Below are 23133 nucleotides of genomic sequence, written 5' to 3' on the forward strand. Positions count from 1 at the left end.
GTCAACTTTTTAAAGCAAGCCAAAAGAGATAAACCTGAATTCTTACCTGAAGTTTTTTAACCAACAGGACACAAACACAGCTTTGAGTTCAGCGCTATACTATCACTAGGCAGTAGTTACATGTTCAGTATTTCAAATCTAGAGACAATTTTAAGCTTAAGCCCTTGCAATTTCTGGTGACATTGTAGGTAAAAGACAGGACTACTGGCTGCTTCAGGAAATCCAAGAACACATTAGCCTTATTAATAGCTATTTCTCTCTTAAAAGTTATATTCTCTAACTCAGCAGTGAAATTTTCAATATATATTAAAACACTACTAAATGCTAAACTGAACACTTAACACTTTTTTGGGCAGGTATTATATATAGACCTAGTTCTTACTTTGCACAATTTTGGAACAAGATTCTTCAATGTACTTCAGTTGCTCCAAGATATTTAAGAAACACAAGGAATGATGCCCAAAAATTCAACTCTAGTTGAATCACAGCACCTGATTTTAAAGTGGAGTGATCAAGATGAATCTGAAATGCCTTTCAAACAAAGCAGCAACTAAAACAAACTTTACACGAGAGTACAGCCTAAGGCCTCTCACAAATCCTTTTGAGGAAAAAGACCAATTTAAAGAGCTATTTAAGCAAAGACAAAACCATACCAGAAATTCTAGGCAAGAATAACTTATTCCTATTCCTTAATGCTGACTTGGTAACCAAACCCATATACATCTACAGATCAGTCACTAGTTTCGATACCAAAACAGGTTTGTATATGTTTCTGATAAAACAGACTTGCCTTGCAAATTTAAAGGACAATTACTGTATGAATGCAAGAATTGGAACAACAGAAAGAGGGATTTTTTTGACATTTATAATTTAAAAATGTGGTTAAAAATTAAAGGGGGAAAAAAAAAAGAGAGAACTTTGAAGCAGTCAGTGAATCAAAATCTGTGATCACACTCTTCCAGCAGATATTAAAGCCAGTCTAAAGCTCCTAGGAGGGAGTTCACAGAGCCATGCCACAGGAAGGACCAACTAAACAAACGGCAACAGTCCTCTGAAGACATTTCTCTATTTTTAGCAGGGCCTATGACTATACTATTACCTAACACCAGAATAAGTAAAAAGAAGTAGTTTAAGCCAGGCCAATTTGACTTAAACTCATTGTTTAAAGAAAAAATGTGACTTAAACCATTTTGATAGTTCTGTGGCTACTACTAAGAGAATTCAAATACAGCTCTGATGAAAGCTAGAACTAGGACAACACAGCTGTCAGCTCAGGCTATCTCAAAATTAGCAACTTTTCTGCAGATTCACGTAAGCCTCTGAACAGGCTTTCAACTATACCTGCTAAAACTAACTCATAAGGGAAATTCAGTTAGTTTTTACTACACTGAAAATTCAAATAAGCAGTAGTATTTTTCATGACAGAAGCAAAATGAATTTTCAAAACCTTCCCCAGAACACCCAAAAAAGTTCAAGACCTGAATGAACTTCTGAACTTTGAGGTCTACGCTTCCTTTTAAGCTAAAGCATGCAGGCTGGTACTTGCAGAACACTCCACTCCTGAGTATCATGCTGCATCATGAGGTAACTGGCCTGATGTTGCCTCAACTAGACAAAGCAGCAGCGTCTGATCAACAACTGTGACCAAACACTGGGGAAAAGAAAATGATATTCTTCAAATTCTGCCTTTTAGCCTTGTTCTAAATAGAAAATACCTGAAGATAAATCAAGCCTTGGGCTCGCTGCTGAATTTTAGTACAAGGGAACAGCTGTTTGAGAGCAGTTACGCACAGCTGTGAAGAAGGCTCAGAACAGAGGCGATGGCTGCTCAAAACAATAACTGTACTGAAAGTCTGGGATGTTGAAAAGAGCCGCTGTAAGAGCAACTGGAAGGTTTTTTTATTGAAGAGAAGAAGCTGTCCACCTCAGCCCCAAAAATGTCCTGTGCTTTCTTTGCTTTCCTGTCAAGCTTAGCATGGAGCAAAGGAAGCTCAAGCCAGGGGACCTTACCACCCTCCAGAACTACCAGAAAGGAGGTTTAGATTGGGCATTAGGAGTAACTTCTTCACAGAAAGGGCTGTCAAGCACAGATGCACAGGGAAGTGGTGGAGGCCCCATCCCTGGAGGGATTTAAAAGCCATGTAGATGTGGCACCTAAGAACAGGGTTTAGCGGTGACCTTGGCAGTGCTGGGTCAATGGTTGGACTCAACCACCTTAAAGGTCTCTTCCAAACTTAACAATTTTATTATTCTATGAAGATGTAAAAGTAGAAGAGCCTAATCCTCTCCTGGTACTCCAGAAGCCTTCTGCAGCCAAAAGATAGCCAAACCCAGGGTCCCACACCAGGTATGACTGAATCATGTCCTAAGAGAAGGGAAAAAGACCCTATATAATATGTTTCAGTCCCACTACTAAAATACCAAACTCTGCTTGTATTTCTCCTGCAACTCCAGCAATGCAAGGCTGGAAAGCATGTGAACAGACTTGCCCTGTCAGGCCTGGAAAGAGGGGAAGAGTGACACCAAACAGGTGCCTGAAATTTATTGGGACAAGATATCCTGTAACTAACTACAAAATGTGTACAGCAACATACTTTGCAATTTTCCAAGGATGCTTTTTGGCATTGCAAACATATCTAGAAAACTAGAAAGAGGTCAATGACCAGAGTGGTTTAGTGTCAGCGTCACTCTGCAGCCTAAGGTATGCTGTTTAATGTGGGCGACTTCACTCCCCTCACTGTCACAGCCACAAGGAAACAGTACTATTAAAATATCCTGATTTTACCATGTACATACACACCTGGAGCACAACAGAGACAAGTGCACACTTGAAAAGTAATTTTCCCTTAAATATATACGGGCACTGAAGATGCTAAAAGGAAAACAAAAGGCACATAATTTTACGCTGATCATTTTGTGACCAAAAGCCCCACACATACCAGAACAGTAAAGACCAAAACTACATGAACCTATTTTTGCCCTGCACGTGGCACGTCCCTCTCCTCGCGGCCTTTGCCCTCTCTCAGTAAGCACTGCTGCGTGTTTGCCCAGCTCTGCTCTCACCTGGACTGTGAGGACGCCACCTCTCCCCATCCCTCCGTGACCCAGCCAGTCGCCAGCCTCCATCCTCATCTTCCCCATTCTGTTCCTCCCTGAAGATGCGCCAGTTCTCGCTCTCAGAGCGTATAAATTCGTGTTTCCTCCCCGCGGGCACTGTCCCACCTTCCTCAAAGTTTGGTCTCACTGCAAAGAAAACACAGGCCAGTGAACACATGTCCTGTCCTCAGAAACGAGGAAATACAAATGGGTTGAAATCTTGCTCCCTTGGAGGCAAAAATGCACCAGAAGCAGTCATAGGAACCTAGGAGAGGAATGGAAATTCAGGAAGGAAACGTGACAGATTTAAGAAATCCAGGTCCCTATGTACCTTGGGATGGAAAGACCAAAAAGGGGAAAAAAAAAAAAAAAAAAAAATCTAGAAGGAAGCAAAGTGCATAAGGAATTAGAACATGGATAGGAAAGACAAAGGAGGAAAAGGCAGCTTGAGAGTTGTAGGGAAATGTAATAGAAAGAAGGCAAAAGTGTGCAGAGAAAAAGAATAAACTGCTTTATCATGAAGTGTCTCAAGCTAAATGGGAACACAGCGTAAACATTACATAAACCAAAACCATTTCCTACTTCTGTAATAAAAAGAAGGTGAAATCTATTTATTTAATCCGACATACAGCAGTCTTACTACTAGGAAACACTGAAAATTCAAAGTAGCATTTAGGAATAAACAAGAAAAAACCAGCAATGTTAACATTATGCTGTGAATCCATCTTCTGGAGAGCCACAGTCAGTGTATGAAGGGCTAGAAGCAATTACGCTTGAGCTGAAGGATAAGTCTACTACAAGTTTAGGAGACAGGATAGTCTTTTAGTTCCCAATTATACATTATCCATTATGTTGAATTTAAAACAAAACATAAAATCCTCAAGTACTTATGAAGAGCAACCTTGTCAGAAAAGGATGATATAAATATTTTTATAAAAAGACTCCATATTCTACACCAGGACTTCCACGTCACACACCAGTATGCCAAAGCTTAACACAGATGCTGCTTTCACTGCTGACTTGCCCTGACAATTTTTTTCAGTCAATGAAAAAAGATGAGGGAACAAAGATGATTGGAAATACTGTGCCATATCAGATTTTTGTTTAGAACATGGAAATTCTTTCTGCTAGAGATACTGCACTCTGAAGACAGGAAGCATACACTGGCTCTCTACTTAGCAGGCACCTTGGAGAAAAAGTGACAGCCCTTCTCCACCATCTCAAAACACTGCAGGAAAAAAACCCCTTTATCTTTATCTTTCTCCAGCTCTAATATTTTTGGAATACCTTTCCCTTATGTTGTTCCTATATGAAGAGCTAAAGCACATTGGTTAATTTAAAGTCCAGTACCTAATTTAAAGCTAAGCACCAGTACCAAAATGCAATGTCAGCTATGAAGCCAAGTATAACCCAGTTACACCTTTACTTCACTGAAGGGGATACCTGGCTGAAGATCACCTCTGTATTTGCTGAGCTTTGAGAAACAAAGGCAGTGTATTTTAGGGAGTTTCTGGTAATACTCCAAATAAAATTGCTGGAGACCCTCAAACTCCCTTCATTTGGTACGTGCGATGCTGGCAACTTCTTTTATCTGGAGTGGGTAAATCTTTGCAGATGAACATCAGTCACATTCTGTTTTCCCACGCTTCATGGAAAAGCCAGGAAAGGAACAAGCCAGACAAAAAAATCTAAGTTCGGGATTTTTTTTTCATTTTAGGTATCTAAAAATCTTAATGCAGACTACAGTAAGAGAAAGCACAGGGAAGCCTCTCACCATTGCTCCTTGGATGGGCTTCCCATAGTAGAAAAGCAGAAGGCAAGCTACAGAGCAGAGTCAGCTGGAAGTAAAACACACAGAGAGGTGCACAGGAGAGAGCTGCAACCCAAGAGACATGGGGAGCCTAAGTCCCAGACAACAAGGAAAATGCTTCATTCTTTCTGAATTTATTTTTAAAGGGCTACTAAGAGGAAGAGATCCGATTTTCTTCATTTTGCAGCATAAGACACTAATGTTTTTCATACCAGAACAGTTACCGGAAGAAAAAAGTTATTCGAATCACCATTCTGGGACACAAGAAGTAGTATTTTTACAGATATGTCTACTATTTTCATAAAGTCTCACAGATACTACTTGACACTTCTTCAGTAACATTAATTTGAGAGATTTTATACGCTACCAATTAAGGAAAAAAAGGGGATGTTCTTCCCTTCCATTGTAAGTTCAGTTGATTTTGGAGACTGCTCAGACAAGCTCTCAGCTCACAGGTTCTGCTCCACTCTGCTTCACATTTAGGAAAAAAGGTCAAAGAATATTGTGAAGTCTGCTTTGCCACTGTACATCCAGGTTTGTCGCCCCACTGCACAACTACTTATGCTGTAGTCAAACCAAGCCAACTCAGGCTCTGTTAGTCCTCAGGACAGCAGATTTTTGTTCCCAAGAACTGAACTATCAGTCAGGTTTTGTATGCTGAACTTGCAGAAAATGGGGTTTGAAACACATCTCTGTAGAGGTCAGAAAACACCAGAAGCTGTTTGCCAAGATCAGACTCAAGTGGGATCCTGCCCCTCTTCTGATCTTAAATTCTATGGCATTGGAAATGTAGAAATGAAAAAAATCAAATATAAGGGGTCAGTGTTATATTCATCTGAGGATGGGATCACCTGTGGTTCCAAAAACTTTGCCAGCACACCAGCACTCCAGTGTGTCACATCACAGACTGTTATGATGCCACGTTCAGTGGAATTAAGAGAAAAAAAATGCAGTGTCTCATGACATACTTCAGTTTCTGGTATGAGGACATCACAGCAAGCATCAGTCAAAGAACAAGGTATGTGTCCAAACAGGTCTGGCATTAGATGATCCTGAAGATTAGACAGACCAGACAAGAAACTAGTTCTTTGCAAACACAAATCAGTCACAGGTTAAAGACCAGAAAAATCAAGCTACCCAAGTGACAGAAAGACTGTGACAAACTGAATACAGGAATATTCCTACAGATTACATCTAAATTCTTAAGTTCCAAAGTCCCAGCATATTCTTTGCCAACTGTTTCTAGATTTGAGAACAATCATTTCAGCTGAAATGACTTAGATCACAGAGTCAGGACTTGGCAATGTTTTAAGGATGAAAGAAACTAAAATGCAATCTATGGTTTTGCCTTGGACTAATTGACTGGACTTCCTGAAGAGAAGGAGCAGTAAAAGGGCACCTCTGTTCAGGCCTGTCACAAAGCCAGCGATGGTGTTTACAGAAAACTTCAGACAGGGCTGAGTGGTATCCAGCCAGAAAAGCCTACAGCTGTGCAACGCTGATTTGAAGGGATACTGACTGGGAAACAAGACTGGATTCGAGGATGTGGCCCCATGGCAACACATTTATGAAGAGGACTTACTAACAGAATGGCAAATAGCTTCTGTTCCCCAGGCTGTCAGCCCACGTTTCCTACGCCACGCTCACTGTCTGGGAAGAATAAACAGGAAAGCGATGACTGACAGCACTGCTGTTTCCTCTACAGAGGGGAAAGGACCAGGAGAGTCTATTAAGTACTTTAACTTGCTCTCGTCTCTCTGCTGCCTGCTAAACAACTCCTCAAGAGGAAGATAAAAATAAAAACAAAAACCTTTGCGGTCAGTGTTTTTAACGGAATTGAAATAACTTTGCCTAAATGTGTAATTTTTAGTTTACTTCACAGAAGAATAAAATAAATATCCTTAGGATGATGCTTCTAGAGAAGGACTACCTTCTCATTAGAACACTTCTGGACATGCTAGGAACACCACAGGAATACAAATACCATGAAGTGACTCCCAGTGACAGATCAGAAGTTCTGAATCCCTTTTCTAGCTTCAAATTTTCAATCTCTCTGCATAAAATCTCAGTCTAAAAAGTAGGTCTTAAAAATACACTATCAAATGTAACTCCATTTTTTTTTCATTAAATTTGCCATTATCTACTGTCACCAGTGTGAGTGAGCCAATAGATTCAAAGGAATTAACAGGAGTTCAGTTCCATAACACACCTGAAAAACACACACTGTACCTAATTTCACCTGCTCTACAACTGTGTAAAGATTTCCAATTCGTTCAGCTGAATTAGATCAGAAAACCAGTGACCACACAGCATATGCTTTCTACAGTTCAAAGAATGATTTCTAAGAAAATAGTGCTTGAAACCAAAATCCTTCTTGTGACTAAATGAGGCTGTCTGCAGTGGAGGGAAGGGTGAAGGGCAAGTCACACTGTCCTACAGCCTTGTCACACTGGTGGGAGTCCCCTGGCACAACACTATTTGCCCTGGTTCTCAAAGTCACTCTATGCCTATCAACTTTCGGTGCTGTGCCTGAACATGTATTAAAAGTGTTCCATACTAATGAAGCAAAAAATTAATGTTTTGCAATTCAGGGTTGGGGGAAGGTTAAGGAAGAAAAAATAGGGAGGATTTTGTTTCCTAAGCAGGAAAGTCTACATTAATGATTTTCCCAGCAGGCCTTCAGTAGTTTTACTGCAAACAACCAAAGCCTTTGTTTCTCAGATCCTCTTACATCTGACGTTCGGTCAAAGCCCTCACATCAGCAGCTCACCAAGGGATAAAAAAAATATGTGAAGCAGGACTGTGTTCCAGAGCTGTCCTCAGAGCTGGTCCAGCAGGGAAGCACACCGACCACTCTGCACAGCCGCTCGCTCAGACATCCCCTCAACAACTCCTCTCATTTCATGAGGGAAGGAGCAAACAGCTTAAGCCAAAGTGGCTTCATCTGCTGCATGGAATCAGCAAGCCACCTAATCTGCCTTGTTTCATTCCTAGGCTTTAGCAAAATCCTGTGATTAATTCCATGTTTTCACAAAGGAGCAATGCGGAGATGGAAATGGTCAGGTCTACATCTTCTTAGCAGCATTAGGCTGCAATTCAGCAACACCCTCCTGAGACCACAGGCTGCACCATGAGCTGCATCCACCTTTCCATTAACGTTCCAGAGCTTGGGACCTAACCGGAAAGGAAGAAGCGGAGCAGCAGTGAGACACAAGAGTGTCTCTCTTAACCCAAACAAACAGTAGTTGACACTGGTTAGAGAAAAGGTATCAGTTAAGAGGGTGGGTTTTCAGCAGCAATACAGGAACTTCTTCAACTCAGCTGTTCCAAGGGAATTTCGGCCTTTTCAACTTTCATGTAAAACTTTAGGTTATACAAACCTGAAAAATGATCTTGATTTAAGGAGGTGAGGGGGAAGGCACCCCTTCTCCAAGCAAGTGTTTGAGGATTTCTCCTTGGCTGCTAAAGGTTTGTGTTGGGTAAAGAAATGCTCCTAACAAACCAGCATTCTTTTCCACATGATCAGAGCCAACCAGCCCCCCTGCAGGCAAAATGACCAATCAAATCAGCTTCAGATGGAAACCAATCCCCCCAGCATAAAAACACAGGAATGAGACATACAAACCCATTTTTAAAGGTTTTGGTTTGGGTGGTTTTTTTTTTTAAATCTCTACCAACCACTTGTGGGAAGTTTCTTGCTAGTGCCGGGATCAGTACACCAGACCAGAGCAGTCGCTCTCCTGGAGCCCAGGTTATCCCCTCCTCCTGCACAAAGACCCTCTGAAGACTGGTAAGTACACAAAACCATCTTTTTTTTTTTTTCTTCCTTTTTTCTTATTGTACAATTTGAATTGTTCTATCACTCTTTAGTCAAAGAAATCAAACTTCTTTTCAGGGCAGAGAGTTTTACTTACTAAAACTTGCTAAATTAAGCATCAGCTTACACAAAATGGTTGCTGATTTTTTCCCCTTCAAAAAGAAGAAAGTACTCTCTCAGGTGATCACAGTCCTAAGAGCACACAGAGCAAAACCAAAGTCTTTATGCAGTATTTTTTCAAAAAGTTTTTAAGATAAGTGCTGGAAAGGCTGTGCAGACAGGGAGCATTTGCAAGCTCCAGCTACAGCAGCTGGGTGTCATTAAATTGGCCAAGAATTATGACAAAGTCGCCTTCACCTTGCTACATTCATAACTCAGCATTCATTTCCATCACAAGAGAAAGAAGCTTCACATCTTCAAACCTTTTACCATCTCCAATTATATCTCAGACCTGAAGCATTTTCAATCAACCATTCACCCCAGTGCTTACGGACACTCAGCAAGCCGGCACGCTGCCCAGGACACAACATATGGACATGGAGTGAACTCCACTGTCCTGCAAAACTAACTCGTTCTAGGCAAGCCATGGAAAAGGCTGCATCACACAGGGCAGGACCGCTCCTCAAAAACAGCAAGTTCCACAAAAAAAGGGTGGCAGCAAACTTCTATTACTGCAGCTTTACATCAAATAAAACCCTCCCTTGTAACTGTCAAGTTACTCCTCTGTTATCAGTATTTAATTTTGCATTTAAGCTTCTTTATAAGGATTCAATATATACTAGAATATTTTAAAGCCTTTACCAAGACTTTACTTAAATGTTGCTTTTCCGCTTCCCTAGGAGTGGCCAGACTAGCTGGTCCACTCAGGTGCTACTTCAAAACCAAGAATTAGTGTTCCTATGGATCCTCAGAGAACTTATGTGAAAATACACTATATATAAAATGGAGCATTATTTAGCTTCCCAAAAATCAAGTATGTAAGCAGCCTTGTTTTCTGGAGTATAAAAGGAGACACACTCTCCTATTTTACCACCTCTTTTCTTTAAAGTACATTCTGCAATGAACTGTCACAGAGAGTCAGAAGTACAAGCTCTCACATCCTATCCTTTATGGCACTTGCTTTGAAAAATGTAACTTGGGGTCAAAAAATTCAAGTTTCCATTTTTACAAGACCTACTTATAAATGTAACAAGTCCTTAAAACTTATCTTAATTCTACACACTGTTCAGAAGTAACTTTTGTCACAAACTACTTCCATTCATCTCAATGAAGCATTAGCTACAAAACAAAATGGACAAGTATGTTTGAAATGCTAACTGCTCTACTCACAACAGGAGCATAAACTTTCAACCAATGCAGCCTCTCAAGCTGAATTACTCCCTACAGTTTTAAGACAGTCCCCTAATGCAAGTTATATGATCCAGTCACGTCATCCGTACTGAAAAAACCTTCATTTCCTAATAATAACGCCAGAGCATCTCCAAGGATGTCCAATCATTCTAGAAAAAATACACAATTATCTAAAAATAAGAACACACAAAATAGCCATTTAAATAGCATGAAAAACACCTTTAAAAATTATTAGTCTGCTCTTGCTGCAAAGTGCAGAGGCAGCAGCAGATCCACCCTTGTCTGCACAACCCCAGCTCACAGCAGGTAAGGTTTAAAACTGAAGCTTGTACATGATCATGGAAAGCCAGGGCAAGTAAAGAGGGAATGTACACATTCCCAGACAGGCATGCCGCCACCTGGGTTCTAGTAAACCTTCAAGTAATGCTGCAGTTATAAGCAGTTTTTGCAGTCACCCCCAGAAAACAGCAGGTCCTCAAGACCACTTTCCTGTCAGAATGAAGCAGGACAGCATAAACTGTTTCAAATCTCTTCCAAGGCCAATTAGAACAGACTTTGTTAAGACTAGAAGCTGGGCAAGTAGGGCAACACTGCAGAAGTCTCCCCTGAACACAACTCGTCACTTGGGCTCCTCAAAAGTTTACAGGTGCATTTGAGCATCGAGCTGAGAACAGGTTAGAAGCGTCACTTTGAATGCCTTCAACTGAGAAGGCAAACAAAAATGGAGACAGTACTGCCAACTGAGCTTCCCTGCAACCCTAGCAGAGTCCTTAGAAAAAGCTAAGCAAAAGGAAAGGAGAGGAAATCAATCAGAGGTGGTATGGAATAGGAATGCAATAAAGGCTGTTACAACACAAGGAAGAAGACGTCAATCAAAAAGGCAAGGCATGGGAGATCCATGTGCTGGACCATGAATTTCAGAAATGCAAGCAACATCCCAAAGCTGTAAGGCAAGGTTTTATCACACGTAAATCATTAGCTAGCCAGGTCAGTTTAGAACCTGTCCCACTGCTAGAAGGAATCTGAGATTTTTAAAAAAAATTAGTAATTACCCTACCTTGACTTGTCTTAGAGGAGTATATAGAAGAAGGAAGCCCGGATGAGGGACAAGGTGATAAAGACTGAAAACCAAAAAAAGCTAAGAACTGACAGATGCATAATAAAGGACTGGTCAGCATGACACAAGAGGTTAGAAAAGTGATTTCTGACAGTTCCTGTCTTTCTAGTCAGGGGCTATCACCTGAGAGATGGAGGGATAAGAAACACCCCAGAGCTTCAACAGCTGCATAAGTCAGGAACCAGGAAAAGCAAAACCCAGCTGATAACATAACACAAAGGTTGTTGAGAGAGAACACTGGATAAACCTGGATAAGAAACAGTGCATGCATGTTATAGTGGAGACAAGCATTCTCCAACAAACACAGCATTTTTCTTTTCAAGACAAAGCAGAATGTCTTTCCTAAAACACACACTGGAACTGGGATTAATGTGGGGTCATCAAGGACCATGCCAGGCAGGGGATTCAATCAGGTGGTTCAAATTGTACTTTCTAACTTCATTAATTTACCACTAACAAGGAAAGAAGGTATTTGTAATTTTTTACTATGGGCAAGGAAAGGAGTAGACAGATGATGTTAACACTTTTTAAATTCAAAGTCACATCTGCTCTTAAGCTGCCTCTGCTTTTGAGAACACAGAGGACTGATCCTCCAACCTGGGTAAGCTATTTCCCACAGGGCAGTTGCTCTTTTGCCTCTTACTCTCACCCAAGTGCACTGCCCTCAGAGTCTATTTCCAGTTTCTTATCTGTTTTTCTCACTCCAAGAAGCTAAGACCTGTGGCTCTTAATCCATCAACAGCGCTTTAAAAAAGGGGTTTTGGAACTCAGGCTTACACATTTCCAATGCTACCCCTGCCACTGAAATAGAAAACTATCACTTTCAACAGTCCTAGACTAGAAAAATCAGAGCACTATACCAGTGCATAACCTGGTTAACCTCAGAATGCAAACTCACCTGCTTGAGAATCTCAAGGAGCAGAGACACAGGACTGTTCTGAAGTGTGCTCTTGGGGGCTAATGTAGGTTTCTCTTTTTCAAGTGCCTTCAAAATCTGTCAGGAATCAATCCTCCCCCATTGAAAAAATCCCAAAGAACCTGATTTTTTTTCAGAGTTTAAGACAACATTAAGTGATTAATCACCACCCTAAGAAGCTCCTTAATCAACAAATCTGAGATCCTACAATGCTGACAGCATTTGTTTTAAGTCTGTAGTGTTCAAACACACTGCCTGAGCACTCGTGTGAAGATCTGAAGTGCAGCCAAAAAAAATGTACCATCTTAGGAATGTTTTCCCTTTTTTCTTAATGTACGTAACACCACAGTCAGCATCAGAATCATTTTCACTACATGTATTTGTTTTGTAAACCCAAATTGCTTAGAGTCTACAAAGCAGATCCTGCCCTCAAAGTACAGGAATTTAAAGAATAACACACGCTTTTGGCTTTTGGTTGTGTTTCACTGCTTTGGGATTTTGTTGATTTGCTGGTTTGTTTTGAAGGCATCATACAGAACAAAATGCCTCTGAGTGCAAGTGTTCTCTGTTCAAACAAAGGAATGTTTCTTGAGAGTACTGCTTACTCTAAGTCGATGAAACCACGGCACTGTTCAGAGCTCATTTTCAGCATAGTCCCCATCATGTTTTCCAGCTATTCAAGGCCTCCAGAAGGGCTCATCTAAATCTTAACACAACGACTGTGCTCTACAGACAAGTCACTAATCATTGGATTACTGAAGCATGTATGATTGCATTCAGGTTACTGTACAGCAAGAGTGAGAATTGCCATTCAGGGAGCTATGCAGCAGACTGAAGAGCCAACTCAGAGAAGGTGGGGGGCCACACTATAAACGGGATGGACAACAACCAGAATTCCCCAAGAAAAGTAGCCTGGTGCCATTTGCCAGCAGAACCTCGCTAAGTTCACTGTAGTCTCTCACACAGGGAATAGTTTCAAAGTATTCCTCCTGGGAGATGTGAGCTAGAAAATGAAAAATAAGGGGGAAATCACCAAATTCCACACAGGCCATCATCTACTCTATCTCCCTCTGACTACGGCTTGGATAAAAGTACCAGCTGGATGGTTTTGAGAAGCTACAGAAAAAAAGAAAAACAAAACTGTAGCTAAATAGTCACTGTGATGTCAATCCTCATATTCCAGTATTAAACACAAGTAAAAGCGAAAGAGAATGTTCTGTAGTCACTTAAATTTGATTGAAGATTAAGCAGTCATGTAAACTGCTGATTTATGGGATCAAAGATCACAAGACAAATTTTCACCTACCATAAATTCATTCTGAATTTCAGGATCCTTACTTCTAATGCATTTCAAGAGAAAACTAAGATGGCACTGTTGGAAAGGAAAAATCCAATTCCTCCACAAAAAAATACAATAGACTGAAACAGCCATTATTCAAAGGAAAGTCAAAATTGATAGGAAATCAAAACTGACTAAATACACCATGTATAATTATCACTTGCAGAATTTACACTAATTTTTTAATTCTCTGTCATCCTACAAACACGGTTCCTCACAGCCTTCTTTAATAGGCTGTACACATCATGAAGTTTCTATTTTACACAAACTTGTACTTAATCTGTCCCAGGTAAAGTTTAAACATTCAGTATTTATAAAATGTATGGATTTGAGTGACCAGTGTCTTTTCAAAACACAGTCACCAGCTCTGGCAAATTCCACAAGCTTTGAGGTTTAAAAGCAAACAAAGGAGCATAATATGTCAAATACCTACAAGAATCCACTTTGCTTCCCATATCTGCAATTCCACCTTAATTCCCACACGCCTGCTGTCCTATTTTATTTGGTCACTAATAAAAATTGTACTGCCCAGGCAGACTAGACTGGAAACTATGTCTCAGTGTATTTTCTGTACTGGTCTCCTGCCCTCTTTTTACCTGATCCTTACATAAACAGCCTCAGACTCCCAGAAGCAGCTCTGCCCTGAATACTGTTAATTCTATTTAACCGCACATGGTGGGCGCAGACAGCAGACAACTCTTGAGCTAGGAGAGTCAGAAAGGGCTAGTAGCTAAACTACAGCATTCCCCTAAAATGCATAAATATGTTACAGAAATAATACAATAAACATTCTTTCCTTAGTACTATACTATTATGAGTACTATTGTTAATAGTATTCATAATAGTATTGGTAAATTATTATATTTTGCTGGAAAGAAGTTACAAAATCTGATATAATCAGCAAAATTCAGCTTCTTTTCACACACAATATGCCTAATCCCATCCCACTCACTCCTAAAGAATTAAAGCATGTGACTCCAACGCAAATTTAGGAAGGTGAAGTATGAAATTTATATTTAAACAACTAAGCAGGGAGAATTCAAGAAGTAGTCAGATTTTTAAACCTAATCTTTTTTAGCAAAGTATTACCACAAACAGTGGTAAATTCCTCTCCAGGCTCCTGACTTAATCTTCTCTGGATTGCAATGTATAAGCCCTCCTTTGTTGGCTGCAGTATTCCTACCCCTGCTGATGTGTCAGAAGCTGTGAACATTAGGCAAAATACAAATATGTGGCACTGCATCACTTTTTTTCCTTTCTTCTCCTTTCTAGAAGATGACAACAGATATGATAGAGGGCAATAACACCAAATCCAGCGCTCCCCTCCTGACTCAGAGATACCTGAGGCTGGTGACCAAGGATGGACACAGCACGTTCCAGCTGGCCGGTGCCCAGGGCAGAGGTGTGGCGTACCTCCGAGACGTCTGGGGGATACTCATGGACATGCGCTGGAGATGGATGATGCTCGTCTTCTCAGCCTCCTTTGTCATTCACTGGCTGGTCTTTGCAGTGCTCTGGTATCTGCTGGCTGAGATGAATGGGGACCTGGAGCTGGACCACGATGCTCCACCTGACAACCACACTATATGTGTCAAGTACATCACCAGTTTCACAGCTGCCTTCTCCTTCTCACTGGAGACTCAACTCACGATTGGCTATGGCACCATGTTCCCAAGCGGGGACTGTCCCAGTGCCATTGCACTGCTGGCAATCCAGATGGTCCTGGGGCTCATGCTAGAAGCCTTTCTCACAGGTAATCCTTCCTACTGCATCTTTACACACAATAGGTGTAACAACTGGATTTAAGAATAGAGCTAGAAATAAATACCGTTCATTCTGATATATGAAAGAACAATCAAGGTAGCCATCACAAGGATGACAAGATTGCAGCTATGTAGTACTAAAAGTTAAACACCTTTAACCAACAAAAGACAAATTATGTGTTATCAATACCTGGACTTAAGAATTTCACTATTCATTGGAAAATACTTACGGTGGATCACTGCATATCACTGTCAATCATTTCTTTCTTATACCATTCTCTCTCTCAGTTATGACCACATAATTATAATATTTAAAGTCAATTTGTTTTGACTTTTAAGGTATGCCTTTGTCTAACCGAGCTATCTTCACTGATCTTTAAGTCAGTGTTTATGTATTCCTCAGTACCCAACGTAGTGAAAGTTTTTACCGTGTCACAGCTATTTTAAGGTATTTTAAGTTATTTAAAATATTCTTCATGTCTAAAGTAATTCAAAATACTTTGAAAATACACAGGTTAGTTTACTGTGTATTAGAGCTTCTACAGTGTAACATAACAAGATCAGTTCCTATTACCAGCTACAATAAGTTGAGGCAATTACAGCTACAGCTAACTTCCAAGTATTAATAAGTGAACATAATTTAGAAAAATAAGCATTTTAGGAAAGCTATACTTTTTCAACAAAAGCACCTTAGTATGATGCCAACCTCGGAGTTTTCCATCATGGCCTTTCCAGCCTCAGCCTGCTTCTGTTCCCTTGAAGCCTGCAGGGAACCAGCCCAGGCCCTGTGCTCACACTGAGTTTGCTCTTTCCCGTGCTCCAGGTGCTTTTGTGGCCAAGATTGCGCGCCCAAAGAACCGGGCACTGTCCATCCGCTTCTCGCGCTCCGCCGTGGTCACACACACCGAGGGGAAGCCACACCTCATGTTCCAGGTGGCCAACACTCGCTCCAGCCCCCTGACCAGCGTCCAGATCTCTGCTATCCTTTACCAAGAACAAGAGAGTGGGCAGCTGCACCAAACGAGCATTGACTTCCACCTGGACAGCGTCACTGCGGACGAGTGTCCTTTTTTCATTTTCCCACTGACCTACTACCACTCCATCACTGCATCCAGCCCACTGGCTGCTCTCCTTCAGAGAGAAGCTCCTCAGCACTTTGAGCTGGTCATCTTCCTGTCAGCTGTGCAGGAGGGCACAGGAGAAACGTGTCACAGGAGAACATCCTACCTCCCGTCAGAGATCCTGGTGTACCACCGCTTTGCCCCACTGCTAGCCCGCAATGCCAAAGGTGAATACCAGATCAAGATGGAGAATTTTGACAAGACTATTCCCGAGCTCCCAGCTGCAGCTGACTCAAAGAGCCCAAAAAGGACTGACAAGGAGATCCGCATCAATGGACAGCATACCGACAGCTTCCAGCTCTCTGAGACTGGCCTCACAGAGTAGAGAGAACAGACCTTGAACTTTGTGCTTTTTTAATTATTATAACATTAAACTTGAGGTTTCCATTTAAAAACTTACTTTGTTGCCTGCCCTGCCATCTTCTAGTGATCTCTGTCTTGTAGTCCCATCCTTTTGATTACAACGTGATATACAGAGTGAAGAGAAGTGTGCCCATTGAGGAGAGGCTGCATTAACCACCCAGTGCATGAAACACAGTACTAATTCTTGGGAAATTAGAAGAGCAACCTGCTGAATTCACCAGACTATGATTAAAGCCACACTGACCCTGAAAGGAGAGATCTTCAAAACTCGCAAAGCTGACCAAAGTCAGAATTAACCAGCTTATGACAAAATGGACAACAAAACAAAAGCAGAAAACAATATGGGGTCATCCAACAAACACATGAGTTCTGGTATAAGTAACTCTGTTCATCCAAGAGCCTAACTTTTCTATTCTCTTAACTCTTTGGGAATACAGACTTACATCATTTTTCAGACGGCTGAAAGTCCTGTCAATCTCTCATGGCAGTGAACAGCACTGTGGCTGTGCTTACTAAGCAAAATTGTAAACACTAAGTGCAGTTCTTCATTCTGCCAAATAAGAGAACATCTCACTCCCAGACAGGTCTATGAAGACACTGTCAAAAAAATCTGAGTGTATATGACAAATACTGCAATGGAAATTTTTTCTTATTTGAAAACACTGAATAAATTATTTAGCAGCGGAAAAAAAATACCGTTTTTAATGAATGTAGGGTTATTTTAAAAGGCCCATACAGTCCACATGTTTTCACCTTTGCGCTGCTTGTCTCAAGTATATCTGACCCAAAAGGATGCACTATATATATATGAGAAGTAGAACTGCATCCACTGATATTTTATGCTTTCTAACATCAATCATTGCCTGTACACACAGCACAAAAAATATTTAGACACGTGAATCAATTTTGAAATAAAAAATTAGAACAAACTATACATGAGACTTCTGTATTTAAGTGCCTCATAAACCTAGTGCATTTTGTAAGTTCCTAAATAATTTAAGATGCTAAAGGAAAAACACAACGATGGATAGCTATTTCCAAGCTCTCAACAAAAGCAGTGCCTATTAGGTGTTCATACCTGAACACTCAAGTAGAATTAAAATGAAGTTACCTTTCAAAAGTAAAAGACTTTTCCCAGAAGCACAAATGGCATAAACAGCAACTTTCACTGACAACAGCGTAAGTCACTACCAAACACACTTCCTCTTAACTTCACCTCAGCGGTCAGCAGCAGGAAAAATTATCTCAAGCTAACTAAAGAGATAGTTTAAACTGAATTCTTCTCAGGTCACAAAACTGTTCACTGAAGTGTGTTCACAACCCAAACAGGGTCAGCAAAAGCTACTTTGGTTTAGGGTCTGGGGAAATGGGGAGGCACCCCACAGAAGCATTCCACACATGGTCAGGGAATGAGGCAGAAGGGCCACATTTTTGTTCCAACTGAGCTCTCATTCCAAAATAGTTCAAGCGTTGCTTTCCCCCATCACAGACCTCAGACAGATTTGATTTATCACAGACACTTCCAAAATCTTTTTCAAACTTAATTCTATGGACAAACATTCATGATTATTGTGGAGCTTGGAGAGCAGCACAATAGTAAGTTACACTGCCTTCATCTCTTTTCATCAGTTTTTTAGTTGTTGACTCATTCACAGTTTAAAGAGCCCTTTTCCACCTTGTGTCAACACCAATAATTTTTAATTATTTCCTGCATTTTTCCCAAGTTCTCTATCAATGTAAGACATTGATAAGAGTCCTACAAATTAAAAAAACCATGCAAAAGCAGTAGAACTCCCGTGTCAAGGCTGAAATAGGGCAGCATGCTGTGTGAGGTACTGAGTATTCTGTTTGACAGTACTCTGGGTGAGGCATTGTTTTTTACATATATCAAAAGGGACTATAATCTCATGATTTAGAGCCAAAGGTATACAAAACTATTTCTAATTTCAATTCTCATCTAATAAAAGGTGGGCTGATTTGTTTGATTTCTACATGACTTGATACTTTATAGTTGTCCTGGTTTTAGAATAATTTTCTCTTTATAGATTTGGTTTAGAAGGAAGTACAACAGCAAGTATAAAGAAAAAAATATGCTGTTAGTATATGCTAAATGCAATCTTCAAATATTACATTTTGGAATGCAAAGCTGGATGATACCGCAGAAGCAAATTAGACAAAGAACTGTATAGCTACTTCAGAACAAGGGCAGAAAATACATTAATATTGCTTTTACAGTTCCAGAGGACTGGTGAACCACAGATGTCTAAAAGTACCGTAAATATGCCATGGCCCCAGTTGGAGCAGAAGCCTAGGAAAATTGCTGATGGGCTCTGATGTACCAACACAGCACTCCATGCTCGAGCACAGCAGGGACAAACGTGATGAGCCTTCTGTGAATGCACCTCCTGCCAGCAAGGCATGGCAGGAGAACAAGCCAGGCAGAGTGAGGGAAAGTACAATTCAAAGAAATTCAGGATCCTTTTTATAGCCACCTGAACACACCTTTTATATTCAAGTGTTCTGAACCTAACCAAAACCCACACATTAAACAGAACTCAACCAGGTCCCACAACTGACTTACTAACAGGTTTGTTTAAACTACATAACAATTACTCACTACCAGTTTGTAACTGCTGGTAACAAATCAAATCCTTCAGCTACTAAGTTGGTATTAGTCATGAGGCTGCACAGAAAATTAAGCAGCTTTTGTGAAGAGACAGACATGCTCAAGAAAGCAATTTGCTCATTTTCATTGCTAATGGCCTCAGCGTTCCAGAAGCAATCTGGGTTCTAAGGGAAGTCTCAGAACTGTGACAATCTGCAACAGAAACTTGCAAATACTTTGGCAGTAGTCAATCGGCATGCTTAAACCAGGAGCAGATACTATTTATGCTGAGAATCAGTCAAATGTGACCTTGCAAACTGTTGTGAGCACTGAAAAAGCAATCATTAATTTTTAAGAACAGCATACTGATCACATTTGAGAAGTATCTGTTAAATTTCTATTACTTTTTAAATCTCTTTATTTTTAATTGAGGGTTCTTGCATTGTCCTCCATTACAAATATCCAGAAGTGTTTAAATATTTGATCTCGTAATAATTCTCTAATGGGATCATCCAGAACAAAGCACATGAGAAAGTTGGCAACTCAGTAAATTACATAATCTGAATGCAAGGCCCTATGAAACAGCAAGGAAAAACTGAAGCACAGTAAAATTATAGAATAAAATCCTAAACTAAGTTTAACCAAGGTAACAGAAACCAGTACAGGCATCTGCTAAAGCATGTGAGCCTGAATTATGACCTCTATGTCAATTCCTTTCCCTTCAGCTTCCACAGCTTTGTGTGGATACTAGTGCTTGCTATTAACCTGGGACTTCTTTTGGCACATCTGTATCCCCCTCGCACACCCAAAGCATTTTGCCAGTGAAAAGCCATTACATAACAATAACGACTTGTAATTAACCAAGGCTTGAATCAGAACAGACCAACACTATCTATCAATATTTCTGTGCTCTCCACCTTATCTCTCTAAGAAAATTCTGAATATAAAGATATGTGGAAAGTCCAAAGTTTCACTATTGACATTTAAAACTGGTTAATCTCTGACCAACATCAAATAATTTTCTAGAAGAATCCTCTTTTTAAAGGAGACAATGAGAAAAACATACACATCTTGATTTTGTGTTGACATTCAATTAACAAGCAGAAAAATAAAAGCACTCTTTAGAAGCTGTGAACATCAATTCCTATATGGAGAGAGGACTGGAAGGGCTTTGAAAGCAAACTCCTATGGCATGTGTTACCATGGCAATCTGGAAAATTATCAATATGGCAATTTATGCTACTCTTACTACAAAAATACCAACAGCTATACAGGGATTAAAATACAATTCCTGTCAACTCCTAATTGCGATTGGATCTCTTTGGGTTTGTCTTTAAATTCAACTTGCAATTATCTCTTCTAATCTATGCTTTCTCGGCATACTACCAAGAAGGGTATGTAGCCAAAACTCCTTTAGCAAAGTCAAAGACTCCTTGGATCCTAAACAGAGAAGATACATCATCAGTAAGCTCTTACTAGTACAAAACCTCTCAGCAGGCAGAGCTGTGCTCCATACACATGGAAACATGCCATGGAGAAAGAGAACGGGCATCCCAGAGAACAAGCAACACGTGAGCCTGCACAGCAAAAGTCATTGCAGTTCCCAGCTGCCCTGATGTTCCCATCACCCTTAGAATGTCTATGTTTCATCTCCAAGAGGACAAACACATTCCAACTCAAGTTCAGCAGGATGTTCAGATGTACTGGGCCACAGTTAAGGATCCAGCATTCTGCCAGAACATGGCCAGTGTGCAGCATTTCAGAAACAGAACAGGGGAGGAACAAGAGACAGAAGAGCAGATAACCAGACTGAACAGGAGGTTCAGATGATGTCTTAACTAATTTGATCAACAGTAAATCCATCAGCATGGGAACCTCAGGACACTGCTGGGATCTCTCTCACATTAGCGAGCATTCAAAAAAATTCAAGTTCAAATGGTCAAGAAGCCCTGGGTACCAAACCAGCCCACACCAAGAATGTTTAAAGCTGCACCGAAAAGAGGCGTATTACCACAGCACGCCCGTTCATCAGCAAAGGCTTCCTTCACAGAGGTACAGCAACTTAGTTCCAGTTGTAGACACCACAACTGAATTAAATAAACAGAACCTACTTACTCCACATGTTTCTGATCTACCACACTTAGATGTCCAATAGTGAGAACAACATAAAGTAAGAGAAACAACACTTTGAGAACACACTTAGCAACCTGGCACAGTATCACGGATCTTGCATCAACAATATACTTGGAGCATTAAGAAAGGCTGATACATGTACAGGTCCCTTCCCCCAAACACACCCTGCTCCTCCCTCCCATTTTCTGCCCCCACAGTAACAAAACCATACCTGGATCTTTTCGCCCTGGTTTTTCAAAGCGTCTGTCTCCCCTAGAAAGGCAGAATAGAAGTTTCAAATAAGGTTTTGGAACTACTCCAAAAACTCATTTTAGGTATAGGTTTGGCTGGTTTTCTTTACTTGGTGGGAACTTTTTTTAAAATCAGAACTTGATGGACAATACCTTTAGAGGTCCAAATGACAACTGAAATTTTCAGGAAGACCAATACACACACGGCCCTTGGGAACTGGGTATGTTTTCAAATGTACCCCTAAGTACTGCCAACAGCGTCAAGACTAAAACTGAAGCAAATCCTTAGCACCAGCACTTCCATTGCAACTGTTATAATTTATGTTCTCTTAAAGCAGTTAGCTCCTTCTTCCCAGGAACTCAGCAGAAAAATTCTTTGCAAGAAATGTTCTTTTACTTTCTCCAGAGCCTCAAGAAACATTACTGTGTTTGACTCCATCTTAGAAATTCAGACACTTCACTCACAGATATAACTAATTACCTTTCCTAAAGTGTTTTTATGAAGTTAAAAGGCACAAATGGAAGCTGAACAGATGTGTGTAAAAAACTTTAAGGGCTAGAGTTCTGTTACCTTTCCTCCCAACTCTGTGATCTGTGCATTTCCCTGCCCCCTCCTCGCCCAAATCCACCCTCCACTTCATCAAAACTTCTTTGGTAGAAACCGCTTTCTCCTCGGCCTCTGCCTGAAAAGACAAAAAACACAAGTGTTTGTATAAATAATAATAGAAGTTGAAAGAATCAGGTAGGTTTCCCTTTCCTGGTGTCCCTGAGAACTGATCTTGCAGTCTTAAGCCCCAGTGAAATTATCTGGGAAAAAAGGAACAACGTCTGAAGAAAGTCTTATGCAAAAATTCTTATCAAGAAGTGCAAGACCAGACAGAACAGGCAAACAATTCTGAAATAAATAAGATGCAGAAAAACACAGATACTTACCCAAGAGAAATTACCAAGTAAGTATGCATTGTTCACACAACATCCACATTACACGTGTGCTTCACACACAAAAATCAGACCACTTTTAACAGCAAACTCCAGTACAAAGGCACTGCACTGTGGATGTACTCCAAATTGTTACTGTCAAGGGTCATAAAGGAGAAGAAAGCTTCACCACTATTAAGTTCTAGTGATTGCCACCAAAAATCTCCCCCAGGATCAGTGGGAAGAAAAGAAGGATCACAGGATGGCTACAGGCAGGTAAGAATAAAGAACAACATTAGCTATAGCTTTAACATTATCCTACTGATCTTTCCAGTAAATGATTCTCTATAGGCACCTACCAAGTACCAAACCTCAAGCCAAAAAGTTACAGATATATCCTCAAGCAAAGCATCTCAAAGCACATCTTCAGGCCTTGAGAAGGCATGGAGTGCTTGGGTAAAAGAAAACAAGCCCCACACAACAGAAAAACTACACCTATATACATCCCCCTCCAGCCCATCAAAACAACTTCCAGCACTGGTTAGATTAATGGCT

General features: G+C 40.5%; 2 protein-coding genes across 10 annotated transcripts in view; one reads left to right on the forward strand and one right to left on the reverse strand.

Moving 5' to 3' along the window:
* GIGYF2 (GRB10 interacting GYF protein 2) overlaps positions 1–23133 on the reverse strand; it is a 74518-nt gene that overhangs the window by 23620 nt on the left and 27765 nt on the right. For 8 of the 9 annotated variants that reach the window (XM_066194123.1, XM_066194120.1, XM_066194119.1 and 5 more), the window contains 3 exons: positions 22232–22343; positions 21642–21682; positions 3064–3243 (listed from right to left, as the gene is read on the reverse strand). In XM_066194123.1, coding sequence (XP_066050220.1) covers positions 3064–3243; positions 21642–21682; positions 22232–22343 — 333 coding nt within the window. The remainder of the gene's footprint in view (positions 1–3063; positions 3244–21641; positions 21683–22231; positions 22344–23133) is intronic. The other variant, XM_066194124.1, reaches the window with a different exon arrangement.
* Positions 8517–16654, forward strand: KCNJ13 (potassium inwardly rectifying channel subfamily J member 13). The gene is given in 3 exon segments (XM_066194126.1): positions 8517–8696; positions 14718–15198; positions 16032–16654. Coding segments are annotated over 3 exon segments (1284 nt in total).

This window comes from Chamaea fasciata, unplaced genomic scaffold (assembly GCF_029207755.1).
Source record: "Chamaea fasciata isolate MVZ Bird 193981 ecotype frontalis unplaced genomic scaffold, bChaFas1.0.hap1 SCAF_11, whole genome shotgun sequence".
Classification (NCBI taxonomy): Eukaryota; Metazoa; Chordata; class Aves; order Passeriformes; family Sylviidae; genus Chamaea; species Chamaea fasciata.